This window comes from Phacochoerus africanus, chromosome 1 (assembly GCF_016906955.1).
Source record: "Phacochoerus africanus isolate WHEZ1 chromosome 1, ROS_Pafr_v1, whole genome shotgun sequence".
In the NCBI taxonomy this organism is placed as follows: Eukaryota; Metazoa; Chordata; class Mammalia; order Artiodactyla; family Suidae; genus Phacochoerus; species Phacochoerus africanus.
In genome coordinates this window covers 150,413,945-150,431,716 of record NC_062544.1, presented here as the reverse complement: position 1 = coordinate 150,431,716, position 17,772 = coordinate 150,413,945, and the positions used below count along the sequence as shown (strand labels likewise).

The 17,772-nt window shown below is 55.0% G+C and overlaps 1 protein-coding gene across 5 annotated transcripts in view; it reads left to right on the top strand.

The window, feature by feature from the left end:
* Positions 1 to 17,772, top strand: part of SLC6A6 (solute carrier family 6 member 6) — a 77,706-nt gene that overhangs the window by 48,476 nt on the left and 11,458 nt on the right. For all 5 annotated transcript variants that reach the window (XM_047781766.1, XM_047781784.1, XM_047781747.1 and 2 more), the window contains 5 exons: positions 3,808 to 3,940; positions 10,580 to 10,714; positions 11,775 to 11,878; positions 12,008 to 12,132; positions 15,671 to 15,783. In XM_047781766.1, coding sequence (XP_047637722.1) covers positions 3,808 to 3,940; positions 10,580 to 10,714; positions 11,775 to 11,878; positions 12,008 to 12,132; positions 15,671 to 15,783 — 610 coding nt within the window. The remainder of the gene's footprint in view (positions 1 to 3,807; positions 3,941 to 10,579; positions 10,715 to 11,774; positions 11,879 to 12,007; positions 12,133 to 15,670; positions 15,784 to 17,772) is intronic.

The window sequence follows — 17,772 nt, the reverse complement described above, 5'->3', positions numbered from 1 at the left end:
AGCCAGGTCAAAGGTCTTGAGGCAGGAACATGCTGGACCCATTCAGGGATCATACCAAAAGCCAGTGTGGCTAAAGGAGAAGGGAAGGCTATGGGGTGAGATGGGACCACTGTACATGGAGCTTGTCCTGAACACATCCCATATACGCCTGTGGCCCAAGCCTTGGGGTTAACAGCCATCACCTTCATGCTGTAAGACTTCTGGGTCTGAAAGAGCATTTGGTTGCCCTGTTCGGGAGGCAATAAAGAATGGGGCGGGTAGGTGGGAGCCATGGGGGGATGTGGAGCAGAGGTGGGCATGAGCAGACGTAGGTATTGCCAAGTTCTCTCTGGATAAGAACAGACAGGGGCGAGCATGGAAGCAGAAAGACAAGTGAGAAGGCTGCTGAAACAGCCCTGGGGAGCAACTCGGGCCCGGACAGGGACGGTGGCAGTGTTGAGGTGATGTGGCTGGATTTGGAATAACTTGTACAGCCTCGGGGGGTGGGTGTTAGGAGGCACTGAGGGGCAGTGCACCATGGCAGTCCCTCTGGGGCATGGCACTCTACAGTTTACTGAGCCTTCCCATGCACCAGAGGGGGAAGGCCCAAAAGATACCCATCTGTGCTTTGTGGCTGAGGCCATGGTTGGGGGGGTCCAATGAGAAAGGGTCCTTCAAACTGGGTCCCTTCAAAAAGGGATTCAGATGGATTCACACACTCTCCAGCCTCCACGGCTACCCCTGAGATGTCTTTGGACAGGATGTCGGTCACTTTGGCCCCGAGCCCACATCGGGCTCTGTTATGACAACCCCTGATGGTTGAGACCCACTTATTCCATTCCCAGAATATCTGCATGGCCCATTGCAAGTGCTTTAAAAAGAATTTGAGGTAATTTTTATAAAGGTGATGCGTGCACATTGAAAACATTCAAGTAGTTAAACATATGCACTGCCAAGGGAGTTCCCCCTGCCCCACTTCCATGGGCAGCAACTGCACTGCTGTCCCCTGTGTCCTGCCAGAGTCCGCGGGTTGGGCTCTGTGCCCCCATCCACACAGTGGGGCAGCCACAACGCTGTCCTTCTCTGACCACTTATCTCAGCCCGGGGATGGCACCCCTCTCCAGTGCTCAGGGAGCCTCTGGGTCTTTGTTCCACTGCACACCTCCTCTGCCCGCTAAGCCCCCATCACTGGTTCACCAAGCATTGTGATGCGAGATGGCAGAAGGTTGCTGGTGACCTGAGGGCAGGCTGCGTGTGGGAGGGATCTCAGCTCTGGGGGTTAAGCTGAGGACTAGCTTGTCCTTAATGAGAGAAGGAAAGGCTGCCTGTGACTGGGTGACTGCTCAGCATTGGCTGAGCACCTACTGTGTGCCTGCCATGACGTCTGAAGTCTGGTAGGCAAGACAGACCTTCCCCCAAGGGTGACATCCAATGTGAGAGGTTGGCCTGGGAGACAGAGGGATGCTTGTGGTCCAGCACCAGGGAGGGCGCCCTTGTGGTGCAGAGGGCGCGAGGTACCTCCCTTATGCTGCCCATTCACAAGGAAGCCTTGGCCGCTGCCCAGCCTTCATTGAAGGCACCGAGCTCTGGAGGCTGCACGGGGAAGGGCTTTTTGTTCTAAAACTGCTGCTGCACCGCCAGATCCCTGTGCTTGGCAGGGCCCCAGGGGACATGGCTGGCTGACAGCCTGCCTCGCAGGGACGCCCCCTTCCCTGAGGCTGCAGATGACCCCTGCCATTGCTGAGTCTATAGAGCTTGTTAATCAGAGGGGCAGTGTGGTGGGGTCCAGGGAGCACTGGCTTCAGGGGTCAGAGAGCCTGGGCGTAGGATGGCATCTCTGCTGCTGGCCATGTGTCTATGGGCGGTTGGATCTCCAAGTCTCAGTTTTACTCCTCTGTCAAATGGGGCAAATGACTTCTAGTCCTTGCACCAGATGAGATAAATCAAGAAAGCCTCATTGATGTTACCTAGGTGTAGGGGGAGCCCACTAATGTTGGGGTGACTGGCAGGAGAAGGACAGAAGGAGACTGCCCATTCCTAAGGTTTTGGGTGGAAGTGTTTCATGGACGGGTCCGAACTGACATGCAAACTTGGCATTCATTGCAGTTGAGTCCTTTCATTTGTTCACTCACCAGCGACTTATTGAGTCCCTACTATGTGCATGTGGTGTTGTAGGTGCAGCGAGTGGCCATGAACCAAGGAATGGCCTTGCTTGAATGTCAGTTGAGGTGGAAATCTTGCATTTATTCTAGGTCCTCATGTTGAAGCTTCTTTGGGAAAAAAGGAAAAGCAATGAGAATGTTCTGGGCCAATGGGCTTTCCGAGTCCTGACCAAGGGGACCACTCCACAGACTGGATGAGGTCAAGGGATGGTCTGAGGGCAGGAGCTGGCAGTCGTGTTTTACCACAGAGGAAGCAGGCATGAGGTTGCAGCCCCTCCTGCCTCCCCTCCTGGAGACTGGGCCTCGGACAGGAGCGGACTCGTTGGAGGGAACCCAGCTGCTCCCAGGGGAGCACGAGCCCCCATCTCCTGTGACTGTGGTGGCCAATGTCCCCTTGCTTGACATGGCTTCCCTTCATCATTGTCACAGCAGTTGGAGCTCTGGGGCCTTGAGGACAGTTTATGGCAGTAGGTTTTGTGGTCTCCTGGCCACCAGCACCCTGTGGGCCCTGAGGGGGCTCCTGCCTCTCAGGAGAGTATCTCCCTGATGAGCAGGGTTCCTGGACTCCAGAGACCAGGCGGTGCTGTGTGACGCTGGCAGGGTTGGTGGCTGATTTTTGCTGATTTTCCTTCTAACTGTCCACTCCTGTCCTCTGAGCCACAAGCCTAGAGGGGACAGGGGAGGAAGGGGCACTTCTCAGGTGCCTGGAGCTGCCCTGTGTAGCTCAGTGCCATGACAGTAACAATCAGTGGGGCTTATCGGTGCTGGCTGTGTCCCAGGTCCAGTAGTTAGCACTTTCTGTGGGTTTTCTCCTCAGCATTGTCCCTGTAGAGGCAGGTGAGTGCCCCGCAGCCACGGGTAGAACACATGCCTTCCCCTCTGGAGGCTTACCTTTTAGTGAGGGATCCAGATAAGAAACGGTGAATGAAATAAAAGAGGGAGATGACAGAACGTGTTGGGGGAAGGTGGTTATTGGCATTTTATAGACGAGAAGGAGTTTCCGTTGTGGCTCAGTGGTTAACGAATCCGACTAGGAACTATGAGGTTGCGGGTTTGATCCCTGGCCTTTCTCAGTGGGTTAAGGATCCAGTGTTGCCATGACCTGTGGTGTAGGTCACAGATGTGGCTCAGATTTGGCATGGCTGTGGCTGCAGCATAGGCGGGCAGCTGTAGTTCCAATTGGACGCCTAGCCTGGGAACCTCCATATGCATCCCCCCCAAAAAAAATATATATACATGATATATATATACATGAAGACTGAGATTGGGTGGTTGGGTAACCAGCCCCAAGTCAGTGGTTCCATATAGCCCAGTTTGAACCCAGAGTTTGGCCCCCAGTCGACGCTATGGAAGGGTCTGCCGAGAATCAATCATGCGGGAGCTGGTACCCAGTTCACAGATGAGGAAACTGAGGCTTAAGCGTTTTCTTAACTTGCCCAAGGCCTGGCTGGGTAGAACCCAGGTTCGCCTGACCCAGGAGTCCAAACCCATTCCCAGGCTGGCATCCCCACAACTGTGACACAGATGTCATGCACTTCCTGAGACCATGGATTCCACGGCTGGGAGAGGCATGTTGTCCTATGCCCAGGCAGCACTGGAGCTGGGATCTGAACCCCAGCCTGGAGGGGTCTGGGCCCTGATTCACTGTGGCTTTGCTTGCTTGAAGGCGGAACGTGCTCAGCCTGTCTTCCGGCATCAGTGAACTGGGCGCTCTCAAGTGGGATCTTGCCCTCTGCCTTCTTCTGGTCTGGCTGGTCTGCTTCTTCTGCATCTGGAAGGGCGTCAAGTCCACGGGGAAGGTGAGTTGGGCTCCTACCCCCACACATTGCCTCGTGGAGACTGGCCTTCCTCAGAGGCCGCCTCCCATCCCCGCAGGCCCCCCTGCACGAAACGGGTCCTGATAAACCAGTCCTCCCAGAGATCACAGAGCCCCGCTTTGTGGCATTTGCCCATCCAGTGATGTAAATGCTCTCATTCCATCAGGTCCAACTTTAAGTTACCGATGGTTTAACAACCACTTTGAAAAATTCCTGCCAACGGAGCGGTCAGCTCTCTGGAGCCTACACAAGCTCCCGCACTCCACTGGTTCCCACATCAAAGAGCTGGCGGTAGTGCAAATGTTAGCATGAGTGGAGATGCTCCTGATAAGTTAGCTGGGAGCTGTGTTTGTTGTTCATGACCAGCTGTTCACTGACCACGTGGACCCCTGCGGCATCAACAGCTCCTGGCAGCTTGTTAGAAATGCGGACCTGTGGGCTGCCCTCAGACCCACCGAATCACAGGCTACTCTTGGATACTATCCCCAGATAATCCAAGTACACACTGAGGCTTGAGCAGCCCTGACTGGGATTTTTGCTGCTAAGTCAGATTCACTAAATTATCTTATGACTTACATTTCATCTGGTAATTAAGATGTGAGTTATTAAGGAAAGCTTTCACTGATGATTAAGTCTTTCACTCATAACCAAGATATTTAGTTGTTAACCCAAGTGTTAGCTGTAACTGGAGTATCTGCTGCTGCTTAATGTGTTACATGATGACCGAGATGTTAGCTATTAACAGAGGTGGTAGCTGATAATTAAAGTGTTGGCTTATAATTCAGGTTTTAGGTATAGCTGGTATATTATCAATAATGAAAATGTTAGCCTATAACTAAAGTGTTACCCATTAACAGAGCTGAGAAATTTCCTGGTGACTGAGACACAGGCTGATGTCATGGTCATTCTGATGACACAAGTCTGTGCAGAAGGTTCTGTTGGGATCACAGGTATGAACCCAGGGCACCAGGTCACAGCAAAGGTGTTGGCTGATCTGTCTTTACATGCGCACCCCACCCCCCATCATCCCTGACCCCCAGTATTCAAATTTCCATAGGGGAAAATCTCTTAAGATCAGAAAGCCCTTAGAGGTCAAAAGGGTAAGTTAAGGTGGCATTTGAGGGACAGTGATGGGCAGAGGCTGCAGTCCTTCTGAAAAGGGGCTTTTGATGGAGCAGAACTTAGAATTAAGGGCCATATTTTCCCAATAGAGTCCCTTCAGCAAAGTCATGGGTCTGAACAGATCCCAGGAGGTCCTCAGGCACCTGCTGGACAGGATGTGGGTCCCGGGTTGCAGAGGCAGATTCAGCCCCCTACCCTGTCTGCCTGTTTCTTGGAGCAGAGCATCTGCAACCCTAAAACCCATGCAGAAAGTAAGCTGCCCAAGCTTCAGCAGTCTGAGCAGCACACACACCTCCCCACCACCACCCCCGCTAACATCACCTACCCAGCCAGGCAGGAAGAGGGGATGAGCGTTAGTCCCGTGCTCCTTGGAGCTCAAGTCCACCAGTATTGTCCTGTTTCCTCTTCCATCTTGTGTGCAAGCCATTTTATCACCGCCTCTCTTTAAACCTTGAGGGAACTGAGCTGGGAGAGGTTAAGGGACTTGTCCCAGGTCACGTCTCCCTGTTTCCTCATCCAGAAAATGGGCGGGGGTTAAAGCGAGTTGTGTAAGCACCTAGTACAGTGCTTGGCACACAGGCTGGGTGGTGAGCACCAAGCCCTGCTTCACTCTGCCTCTTTCCTCACGGAGAGGCCAGCCTGTCAGGGAGTTCTGTGACTTGGTCCCAGCAGCACTGCGGGATGCCCACTTATGCTGCTGCCTGCCAGGTGCTGATGTAGGGGTGGGGTCCAGGGGGCACAGAACAGACAGATTCCCTACTGTTCAGGAGCTGATAGATTTGTTGGTCGTAACAAGGGGAAGGGGTAAACTCTGTAGGAGTCAGATGGTGACAACGGCTCCAGGAGGTTCATGTGGGAAGGAAAACTGGAGTGTCAGGTGCAATTTAAACTAGGTGGCCAGCCAAGGATCACCGAGAAGGTGACTTGGAGGCAAAGACTGAAGGAAGTGAAGGGTGAGTTGTGTGGTCTAGAGAGAGATCAACCAATGCAGAGACCCCAGCTATGTCTGACCAGACCCTCGGGGACTCCCCAGTCTGACGGATGAGGCTGATGTCCACCGGCAACAGTGAGCAAGCTTGAGACAAGTGCAGGGGGTGGGAGAACATAGTCAAAGTGAAAAGGAGAGGGTGCCAGGCTGCACCTTTGGCGGGGTGAAGACGTGACTGCCTAGAGATCCCTCTGCCTGCCCCCAGAGACAGGCCCCAGGCCCCCAGGGGTGGGTGTGGTTCCCAGAACAATAGCAGAGCCAGGGCCAGCCTGGAGAAGCCAAGACAAACACACTGAGGCTGGGGGGACTTCCTCAAGCCACAGCCTGCCCGCCCCCCACCCACCCTGACTTCCAGCCCTGGCCAAAGACCAGGTTCATGGCTGCTGTGGGGGGCTGGGCCCACGGTCAGCAGGATGGGCCTCATCCTGGCCACAGCCTTGCTCTAGTGGCTGACCTTGGTCCTGTAAGGGGTGAAAGGAGGGAGCACCCGGACCTGGGGGGCTCAGATTCCCAGTTCAGGTCACTTTGCCTCTCTGGGTCTCAGTTCCTTCTTTTGTAATAGCCTTCTGAGGGTCTGAAACTCAGCCCAGAATATGCTGTGGCTTAATTCATTCAACAAATCATGATAAAGGCAGCAAACACTGTGGCACATGTGTGTCAGGCACTGTTCTCATTATTAATTCATTTAATCTCCTCACGTCTGAGGTATGTATGGCTACTACTACCATTTTACAGATGGGGAAATGGAGGTTCAGAGAGGTTAATTAACTTGCCCAAGGTCACACAGCTTGTTAGTGGCCAAGCTGAGATTTGATCCCGGGCAGCCCAGCTCTCAACCTCAGTGCCCTGCATCCTCCTTCCACCTCCTACCCATCTCCTGCTCTCCGCCGTCAGCCTGTGCAGGCCTGATGCTGCCTGTCCCTGCTCTGCTGGGTGTGACGCCCAGTCCTTTACATGGGCAGTGTAGCCCTATGGATGCCAGGAGGATGGGATCCCACCTGGCCTCTCCATCACCAGCCTCCAGGGCAGCACCTCAGTGCCATGCTTAGAAACCAGCAGGGGCAGCCGGCAGGGCCAGACCTGGTATCTCAGCTCTACCCCACAGCCCTCATGACAAGGTGCCAGTCCCTTCCCTCCTCTGCACCATGATTTCCCCTTGTATGAAATGAGCCAGCGATGCCCCACCCCCACTCACAAGGTGCTGCGAGGACTCTGGGGACCCACCCAAGTACAGGGCACAGACCCATGGCCCTGAGTCTCTGGGATGTGGGACCTGTGCTGCCCAGGCCTTCCCCACAGAGGAAGCTCAGAAGACCAGCCCCATCTTTCTCCTGCCTGGCCGGCCACCCTCTCCCCACCAGCCCTAGGGAATGAGGAAGCCGTGTCTTTGCAAGTTTCCAGGGCAATTGAGCCACAGGGCTTTTGGGTCGAGGGCTCAGAGGAACCACAGAGGTTTGCCAGCAAGAGTGGAAAAATACCATGTCCTGTGGCAAAGCCTGCTGGGCCCCTGCCAGAGGCCCACTGGCGGCGGCTGGCACCAGCCGCTTTCCCGCGAGGATCCCGGGGGAGTCATAGAGAAGCTGAGAGAATGGCTCTCAGGGACTTATCCTCAGTGGAAAATTCTGCAAAACAAGGGTGTCTTTCCAAAGAAGCAGCTGAGGTGGTGTGACCAGGTGGGCTGTCCTGTTGTGTGTTTGGGGAAGAACAGATGTCTACACACACACACACACACACACACACACACACTCACACTCACACTCACACACACACCTGAAGCCAGCCAGCCTGGACCAAATCCCACCTCTGCCACCTACTGCCCCTAGGACCCCAGGCAGCTGATGTCACCTTGCTGGGCCTTGGTTTCCTCATCTAGACAGGCAGCTGGTAACAGTCCTACCTTGAGCCAAGAGGATGAGTTAACATGCATAAAGCTGTTAGCATAGCGTCTGGCTGCATAAGTGCTTGTGAAACAAATTAAATACGTGGAAACTAGGGAAGCCACCCCCACCCCGGAGGTGTCCTGTCCCTGACACAAAGCTCTCTGGCCACAGCCAATCACCCAGCGTGGGGGCCCGCCAGCTTTGAAGTGGCTGCCCTTGCTCAGCCTGCTGTCAGCAGCCATTGTCTTCCCAGGCGGGGCCTGTCCGCAGGAAGGGAGGAACGGCCTGCAGACTGGTCCTCTTTCTTCTTTCTCCCCATCTATGGCTTCCTGACCCACCCTCACCCTCCACATCTGCCCCGGAGAAGACAGGAAGGGCGGCTGGGGAAACTGAGGCCCAGGGGAGAGACGGGAAAAGGGCCGCTGCTAGTGTGAGCAGGGGGCTGAGGCCATGCCATCCCGCTGGGAGAGTGCAGAGGTGGCTACAAACCCCCGTCTGGGTGGTCCCCTGCCCCTCAGCGATTCCACCCCTCTTGCCCAGCGGCAAGACTAGGGGGAACCTTAGAGCCCATCTGGCCCAAGCCCCCCCAGGTGGGGAAATGAAGCCCAGAAAGGGGCAGTAACTTGCCCAAGGTCTTACTGCAAGCCTGTTGCTGAGCCTGAATTCCAGCCCGAGCCCTGGAGGCCTCTGGGGGGCCGGCTTCCCTGTGGTCTTTGGGAGGATTGAACAAACTGCCAGACATTGAAGGGCTTTTTACTACTGTGCTCTTGCTACTAGAGGAGGCTCTGGGGATGTCCCCACTCTACCACTTAAGTGCTGTGTGACCTACAGGCAAATGACGGGTTCTCTGAGCCTTGGTTTCCTCACATTTAAGGAGATAGTAATGAAACCTATTCCAAGGGTGAGGGCAGGACCATGTGTATATGAAAGTTCCTGCACTTGGAGTAGCATCGGGCACATAGTAAGTGCTCAATAAGTGCTGGCTGGTGATATGAACCGAGGGCAGCTGAGCCTGGTGGACCCTGAGATCTTCCTTCTGGCCCTTTTCCAGAGCCCCATTCTGGCTGTTTCTATTCAAAGGGAGCTCAGCAGTTGAGACCTGTGTTCTATCCAGGCTCCTCTGACAGCTGGGCGAGGTTTAGGGCTCTGTCACCCTCCTTTGGTGCCAGATACCTGCCTGGGCCCCAGAAGTGCACCCTGCAGAGTCCTGACACTGCCCTCTCAACACCATGGGCACTTTCATCCTGCTCACCGGGCCTCAGTTTCCTCACCTGTAAAACGGGCACATTGACTTTGTAGTGGTTCCTTCCCAGCCCCCAAGACCCTCAGAAGGAGTTGGGAGATCTGTGCGCCAGTCTCAGCATCTCTGCCGGTCACCATGTCCTGCCCAGCATGGTCACATGCCTCCTGCCTTGGCTTCTAGCGAGGTGTTGATCTCCGCCTGCTCTGGAGCAGAGGCCCTGTGCACAGTGGTGGCCCCAGCAAGGCCAGGAGCCCTACCCAGCCACAGTTCCTCCTCCAGCAGCAAGATGACCAGCATACAGATTTGGGGGCGTGGTCAGCGTGAAGTGGGCCGGCACCCAGGGGAGCCGTTGTTTAGCCAGAGCCCTGCTGGAAACATAAGGATCTCCCTGTCCTTTGAGCCAGGCCCCTTCGAGCTCCTCCCAGGTATAAACCCTGCCTGGAAACTTATGTTGAAGAAAGAGATGGGAAGATCCATCCATGAACTGAGACCACAGGATGTCCGAGGCCTTTGGAGACAGGAGGAGGAGAGAAAGTGGGGCTAGCCCTTGGGGATGGAAAGGCCCAGCCCAGGTCATTTCTGAGCTCCTCCTTGCATTGACCTAGGCCTGTCTGGGACATGACCCAGGGAGGCGGAGGTATTCCCCATCCCACCCCCAACCCCATCGAGGCTTTAGAGGCCTCATTTCCTCTCCTGAAGTTCATGTGCTTCCTGCACAACCATGTTGCCAACAACAGGCCCCGTTTCTTGAGCACCTACGTGCAGGCGCTGTTTTGATGGTGTTACAAGCATCATTCCATTGAATCTTCAGCATACCCCTTAATGAGGGCCTTCTGTTATTCTTATCTCCATTTTACACATGAGGCAACAGGCCCAGAGAGGTTAAACATCGTGCCTAAGATCACACAGCACATGAGGGGACAGAGTGGGAATTTAAAACCCACACTTAACTGATTCTGAACCATGCATCACACTAGCAGGTGTAGTGTTAGCCAACCTGTACTGTGTGCTATAGGCCAATGACTGACCTATGCCTTTTGCACACACACTTAAGGTTTATGTTGTGCATTTTCTTCTTCACTCACTGGAATATTAGTTCTGTGAGGGCAGGGCAATTTGTCCTCTGTCTTGTCCACCACTGTATTTTCTAAATGTTTATAGGATTTTTTTTCCACAGAATCTCAGTGAATCTATGAGGGGTAGGTCCTGGAATCATACCCAAGTTCCAGGTGAGGCACCTTAGGCCCAGAGTGGGTAAGCAATAGGCCCAAGGTCATCCAGCAAGTGAAACATCAAGCTCAGCTCCAGAACCCTTGCTTTGGAGCGGATGCTCAAATTTAAAAGCAGCAGGTGCCACAGGCCCCCCTGAACCCTCTTGTCCCTCTCAGGTTGTCTACTTCACGGCTACTTTCCCATTCGCCATGCTCCTGGTGCTGCTGGTCCGTGGGCTGACACTGCCGGGCGCAGGCGCGGGCATCAAGTTCTATCTGTACCCTGACATCAGCCGCCTGGAGGACCCACAGGTACTGCGGGGCAGCCTGGCCTCCCTCCTGCCCAGGGCCGGGGGCGGGGAGAGTAAGCTGGAGCGGGTTCTAAAGTTCTCGGCATGTAGATCTAGCCAGGCCATCGGCCCCTGGTACTTTTCCACTGGGCTGTGGCAGATTGTTCGCAGCACTCATGGACCATTCCGGCGGTGTGTATCATTTTGTGTCGAGGGCTTCTGAGGCTGGCAAATTATAGAGGCCCCTTTAGGTGCTGCACCAGGTAAAGGAGAGAAGTCTCCTCAGCCCGCAGTGGCCTTGAGGGCTGTGTCTCAGGGTGGGAGAGGTGGCCTGGCAGCTAAGGATGGGATTCAGAGGTGGTGACCTCTCGGAGGGTTGGGGGGCAGATTCATCCACCTCCAGGCACTTAGCCACATGACCGCAGAGGGTGGAGACAGGTTGGGGAGGTTTCCTTTGTCCCCAGGGTCCTCAGCCCTGTGGTGGCCCCCAGGGGCTCTTGCTGCATCCCATCTCTCCCCTCTATCCTCTTGTCCCAGGAAGGGGGAGGAGGGAGGGGCTTGACCATCATCACAGGACCTTCAGGGGCTGCTTGATGAAGCTTCTGGAGAACAGCTTTGCCTACATAATCCATTCAGGAATTTCCTTCCCAACTCGGGGTCCCCAGACAATAGTAATTACAGTCATGCTGGCAGCCTTGACTTAAAGTCTCACCCTGGGTCTCGCACTGGGCTGAATCTTAACTCTTGGAACTTGCAAAATAGCACCATAGGGCCCTGCAGTGGAGCTCCTTTTACAGATGTGAAAAATGAGGCTCCAGGCATCATACCTACTTGCCCATGACTGTCCCATCATTGGAATCCAGATCCCTGTGCCTCAGAAGCCCAGCCTCTTAACCCTAATGCTGAGTGACCAGGGGCTTCTTAGACTCCGGGGTTCCTTGCTGCTCGGATTCTAGCACAGGCACTCCAATTGCATCAAGAATCTGCACACTTTGAGGCACAGTCCTCAGGGCCAGCACCGCCGCCTCCAGGTACCCAGCTCTAACACCTCCTCTCTCTCTCTTTACCACCTCCGGCCCTAGGTTTGGATCGATGCTGGGACCCAAATATTCTTCTCTTACGCCATCTGCCTGGGGGCCATGACCTCGCTGGGGAGCTACAACAAGTACAAGTACAACTCGTACAGGCAAGTGTCGCGCCAGCGGGCCTTGTGGACCTTAGAATGATGATGATGTTTAAAGAAAAAAAGAGAAGTAGGGAGCGTGTCTTCCTTGTGTTGTGAATTAACTTGCTCCCTGACATATGTGTAACATAGGGACTGTATGCTGCTGGGATGCCTGAACAGTGGTACCAGTTTTGTGTCTGGCTTCGCAATTTTTTCCATCCTGGGCTTCATGGCACAAGAGCAAGGGGTGGACATTGCTGATGTGGCTGAGTCAGGTATGGTGGTATCGGTGGCAGTGGTGGTGGGCACTGCCACCTAGTGTGTAAGCCGAGTACTGCAGGCATGAAGCCAGACCCCCAGGGGGCTTGGGGGGGATGAGCCTGGTTTCCGAAATGAACCCCCACCACCACCAAGACATCCCCCAAGTATCGAAGAGTTCAAAAGCTGAATTTTAAATACCTCCATTGCAATTTTGCCCAAGTGGCAGCCAAACATGGGGGTTGGTTAAGCTGGGGAATTTTTAGCTGCTCTCATGTGGTCGTTTCCCCCTCCCCCATCCTTCCCCAGCAAGCTCCTGGTTTCAGCAACAGAAACCACTTTCCTAACTCAGGCCCAAGTCAGCCACCAATCGGCATTCCATCACCACCTTCTCAGCTTTGGTTTCTGTATTTTGCACTTTGCTTCTAGCGCGCCCCCTCTAAGCAAACCCATTCATTCATTCCACCCATGTGTGTTCATTTGCCAAGTCTCTGCCCTGTGTCAGGCACCACCGTAGGTCCCTGGTGGGGAGAGACATGGGTGTGCCAGATAGCCTCTGGGACGGTGACAGGTCCAGGTTGGGGGTAGGTGGTGGGATGCCATCACTCTCCTGGGGTGTGGGCTCCATTGTGGGCTGTTCTCCATAAGATACCTGCAGATGGAGAGAGTCAGAATCACAGAGTCTTAGGCTGGGATCCTGGGGTTCCAACAAGATAGTTATGGAGCTGAGAATTGTGAGGTCTTCAGCTGCTAGGACCCTAGAGCCTCAGAAGCACAGGTGCCCTGGTTCTAAGACATGCCTGTGGGTGCTCCCAGGGCTGCACCCGCAGCTCCAAAGCTGCAGGGGCTCCCATGTGGAAGGGGGAATCCTAGGTGCCCCAGACCCTTCCAGCTTCTCTGCCCTCCCCCCCTCTTGCTCAGGTCACTTGAGGACAGTCATTGCCAGCCTGACCTCCTGACTTCTCATGACCTCTCAGGGGCCCTCTGGAGGCAATGAAGGCCCTGGGCTGAGGTTCTTCCCAGGCCCAGAGGAGAGCCTGAGGCTCCAAATCCAGGATCACAGCAGGGTCAGGCATATCTGTGGCCCCCACATGGCACCACCCTTGCCCTTGTCAGAAGCAAGGGCCAGGGTCCTGGTTCCCCAGCCAGGGACTCTAGTCTTGAGGTTAGGTATACCTCAGAATCAGGCATTATGATGTCGGCTCTGCGGACAAGGCCACCAGCTTGAGGGCAAGGTCTTTGCTTGGGATGGTTAGGGACTGAGCTGGAATCTTCTGGACAGGATGCCCAGCATGTGCTGGGAAGGCCCCTCTGCCCTGAGAATGTCTCCCCTCCAGCTTCCCACCCCACCCTGGACACAAGCAACAACGTCTGGACCTCCCCATGTAAGACGACCTGGCTTCCTCTGACCTTGCAGAGCCCCAGCAGCTTCCCCCTCCCTTGGCAAGGATGCTGGCTGCCCTGCCCCATCCTCCGGCCCCAGTGCCACAGGAGGGGATTGGCAAGTCCACACAGCCTCCCCTGCCCCCGGGCCCAGATCCGAACCTTCAAATGCAGCTTTCCTTCCCTGAGTGCTCCCAAAGGTGGGCCAGAGACCGAGGATGCAGGAAGTAGTTCCAGAAGTGAAACAGCCACGCCCCTGGCAGTGTGATGAAGGGGAGACAGGGACATCTCCTTTGCAGATGGCTTTTCTCAGTGAGGGCTGGCAGACCAATCTGATGGATGGGACTCACCAGGAGCATGGAGGGAATTTGGCAGTGGGAGATAACCTATCGATACATGAAAGAGATCTTTCGCTGTGGACAGCTAGACACTCATGTATGAATGCATCGTCAAGCTAAACTAAACTAAGTTGTTGATTATTCCTGTCCACTTCAAAGACCTTGTCACTTATTCCCCACGGTGATGTCTGAACAGCCGACACATCAAGGGTGATTATTTCGCTAATAAGCTTTTAACAAGCACCATATGGAGTGACGTGCATTGGAACAAGATAATTATTTAGCCGAGCGGAGTGCAAATGAAGCATAGCGCGGGGCTGGGGCGTCTCTGCAGCCCGAGGGACTCCAGCCGCTGTGGTGTCTCCCAGCGTCTTTCTCTAGCGCCCACCCGTGTGCTTGCAGAGAAGGGCGCTCAAACCTTCCCCCAGAGGCTGGCATAAGAAAGGCAAAACTGAAATACAGAAACGGAACCTTCAGGCCCAGGGCGGGGGTGGGGTGGGAGCCCCATTTTACATCTGTCTCGCTGCGGCTGGATCAATTCCTCACCAGTGCTGCCTACCAGTCCGGCCAGGGGGCCCCAGCTGGGTGGAAATGCGGTTCCTGCTCCAGCTAGGGCCTTGTGGTTGGGACGAATACCCTTCCACCACTTCTAGGGGGTTTCCACCATCGCCGCCTCCGAAGACACGGTCATGGTCACAGTCATGGTCACGGACACGTCGGGGGGGGGGGACTCCAGACATAAAGAGACTGGCTCTCGCCGCCACACGTGTCGTTAACGCTGTGCGATGTGGTTTCTGGCTCCAGTTTATTTCAGGTTTTTTTTGTTGTTGTTGTTGTTTTTCCATTCTTAGACCATACGTTCGGTTTCTGATACCTGTTTTGAATAGCCTACCCTCCAGCCCTTTTTGTTTCACATTTCTTGACTTTTTTTTTTTTTTGTGGATTTTACTTTCTTTTTTTCAGCCCAGGCTCTATAGGCCTCCTTTCTTTTATGGCTCCCAACCATCTCGTGGACCCACAGGTCTCGGTTACACTCAGTCCTTGCCCCGCGTCTGCTTCCAGGCTGTTTCCAGCCAGAGGTACCTGCAGAGCTGGTGGGGCTCCCACCTCCAGTTCCTTGAGGGCCCTTCCTGGAGACCAGACCACTTTCCTAGGGAGGCAGGGTCAGCACCCGAGAATCCGAGCAGAAGCCTTTTGGGGCTCATTTATGGGAACCTGCCCCTTGCTTCTTGCGCCCTGCCAGCGTGCGTGGTGATGCTAGGAGGTGGTGGGTCGAGGACTGGGCTGCAGGCCGGGGTTCCCAGCCTGGGGTCTTGCCCCGCCCTTGCCGCCCTCTGGCTTTGGGCCTTGGCTGTGTTGTTGGTCCAGTGGGTGCACAGATGCACCTAGAAGAGACGTCGGCCCCACAAGGCATGGTTCTGTATTCTTTTTCTTGCCACTCATGCAGTGTTTTAGCAGAAAGCTTTTCTTTGCAAATGGGGTGTCAGTAGTCAGATGACCAGAATACTCCCCATTTTTTCTTCCTTCCAGCAAACATTGGTATGGTTCTGTGGTTTGGGAGACCCCCCTTTTCCAAGCTGGTGGACTGAGTCCCAGGCTCAGCGCCATTTCCCACCCCAATAACCACTCAGAATCTGGTGTGAGAGGAGGCCACTTGTGCTGCTGCGTAGGAGACAGATGCTAAAACGGGGCCCCACCTGTGCCCCATGTGTCCCAGTCCAGAGTGAGACAGACCCTGCATTTGGGGCTTGGACTGAGTGTCTGGTGTGGCTCTGAGGCTCAGGCTGCTCAGACACTGACGTTCCCACCCCCTCCCCCTCTTCTCTCCCGGCAGGTCCTGGCCTGGCCTTCATCGCCTACCCGAAAGCTGTGACCATGATGCCGCTGCCCACGTTTTGGTCCATCCTGTTTTTTATTATGCTTCTCTTGCTTGGACTGGATAGCCAGGTATGTACAGAGTGAGGGAAGGCCCCCCAGATGGTACTGCCCCCCAGGAACCTGGATCTGGAAAGCTCCCTTTTTGCTGGGAGCCCTTCACACCCTCACGTCAGACCTGCCACCTATTTGGCCAGAAAGTGTTCCTGCAGGACCCTGGGAGGGGAGATGACCCAGGGCACCTGGAAGACCTTGTCTGTCCCAACACTCAAGGCTTTGTCCTCAGCAAGGGGAGGTGGACAGCCACAGGGGACAGGCCAAAGGGAGCCATGGGTGGGACTGGAAGGGCACTGGGAACAGAAGTGGCATTGGCCTGGGGCATGGAGCTCTCAGAAGGCCCAGGAGTGACACATCACATAGGCTGTTTGGGAATGGGCTCATACCTCTGTCTAGGGTTCAAGGTGGTCATTGGCCGGGCCGTCACTGAGAGTCCAAAAGGGGCCAGAAAAGCCTGAACCCTGCGCCATGCCCTCTGCTTCCTGGAGCATGTGGGTAGGCGAGCTTGCCTCCCACAGTGAAACCGAGGTCCTCTGGTGCCTCGTAAACACTCAGCCGTGGGAGCCTCACTCAAACTCATGCTGCTCTCTGGGCATCCCGGCTTTCTGCCTTTCCCCCACCGCCCAGCAGGGTTCTTAACTGCCTCCCCAGCAGTGTCCGTGAGAGCCCCCTAGGGGCTGTGTTTGGCTTTGGAGAAACACATCCCACGCTGCTCTTTGTCTCTGAACATGTTCCCCCCGCGCCTTCTCAGCCTCAGTTTCCTCATCTGGTAAACGGGTATGATTGTATTTACGTTGCCTTGTGTGCAGTGCCAGGCACAGTGCCTGGCATGGAGGAGTCAGTGGTGCTTGGGGGATGTGACAGTGAGCCCATGGGACACCCTTCCCTGCAGATATGTGGATTTTCACTGCGGCCTTCTTGAAATGATGGTTTAGGACACAGGGGTGGCTCTGGGAGTGAGAGTTAAGGTTGCAGGGCAGCCATTCGTGGGCCCAGGGTCACCAAGGGGCCACCATCTGAGGTCTGTCACTGAAAGGCAGCTTCTTGTGCAGGCAGGGGCTCAGGCTGCCTCATAGTGGGGACCTTGTGAGAGGCAGGGGCCTATACCCCTTCAGGAGAGGGCATTGCCCACCGCCAGTTCAAAAATGTGTCCCCAGGATTCACAACCAGGTCTAAGAAGGTCAGGCAGCAGAGAGGAGGCGGTCAATTAGCAAGGTCAAGAGCAGAGCGAAGGATTTGGCAAAAAGAGGACCCGGATTAGCAGAGAAGACAGAAGGAAAACATTTGGGAGACTGAAAACAAAATCCTCGTGTGGGTGTTGATGGGCTTGAGCTGTGTAAACAAGAGGCTTCCATCAATCATTCCTAGTTAATGAGCTTGGCCTTCTGAGGCCCCAAGCAAAAGGCTTTTTATAACTTCTTCCAGAGCTCCAAGGGAAAGCAAAAAACAAAAACAGAAAGAGGTTAATCAGTGACAAAGTGTGGCATCTCTTTGGGCCCACATGGGCCTCTTGGGCTGTGAAACTGCTTCCGAGTGAGCGGAGGTGGTTATTCATTAGACTTCTCCCTGGGAGGCCGGGGGTCCTGGTGGAGGGTGTGCGGCTGAGCCAGGCTCACCATGGTCCTCACATGGGGGGCCTCAGTGCTCTCAGAGCCAGCCTTGCAGGGAGCTGGCACTCTCCTGAACCACCACCAGCCTGTTGGCATGCCGGGAAGGGGCAGGGCGGGATTGGAACCCGGGAAGCTGGGGCCTGGGCGTAGTTGGGGACCCTGCTCTGCATCTTTCTGCTCCGTGAACTCAGGCACATGGCGGGGAGGGTTTTGCAGATGCCATTGACCGCGTCCACAGCACGGGCAGTGACAGGGTCAGGGCAGCTGTGCTCCAGGCCAAGCCTTGTGTCATGGGTGACAAACACATGCCATGCAGAGCTGATTGTCACCACCATTTCTAGGGGTCCCATTGAGCCCATTAAGTCCTCTCGCAGTCTTACATCACTGTCACCAT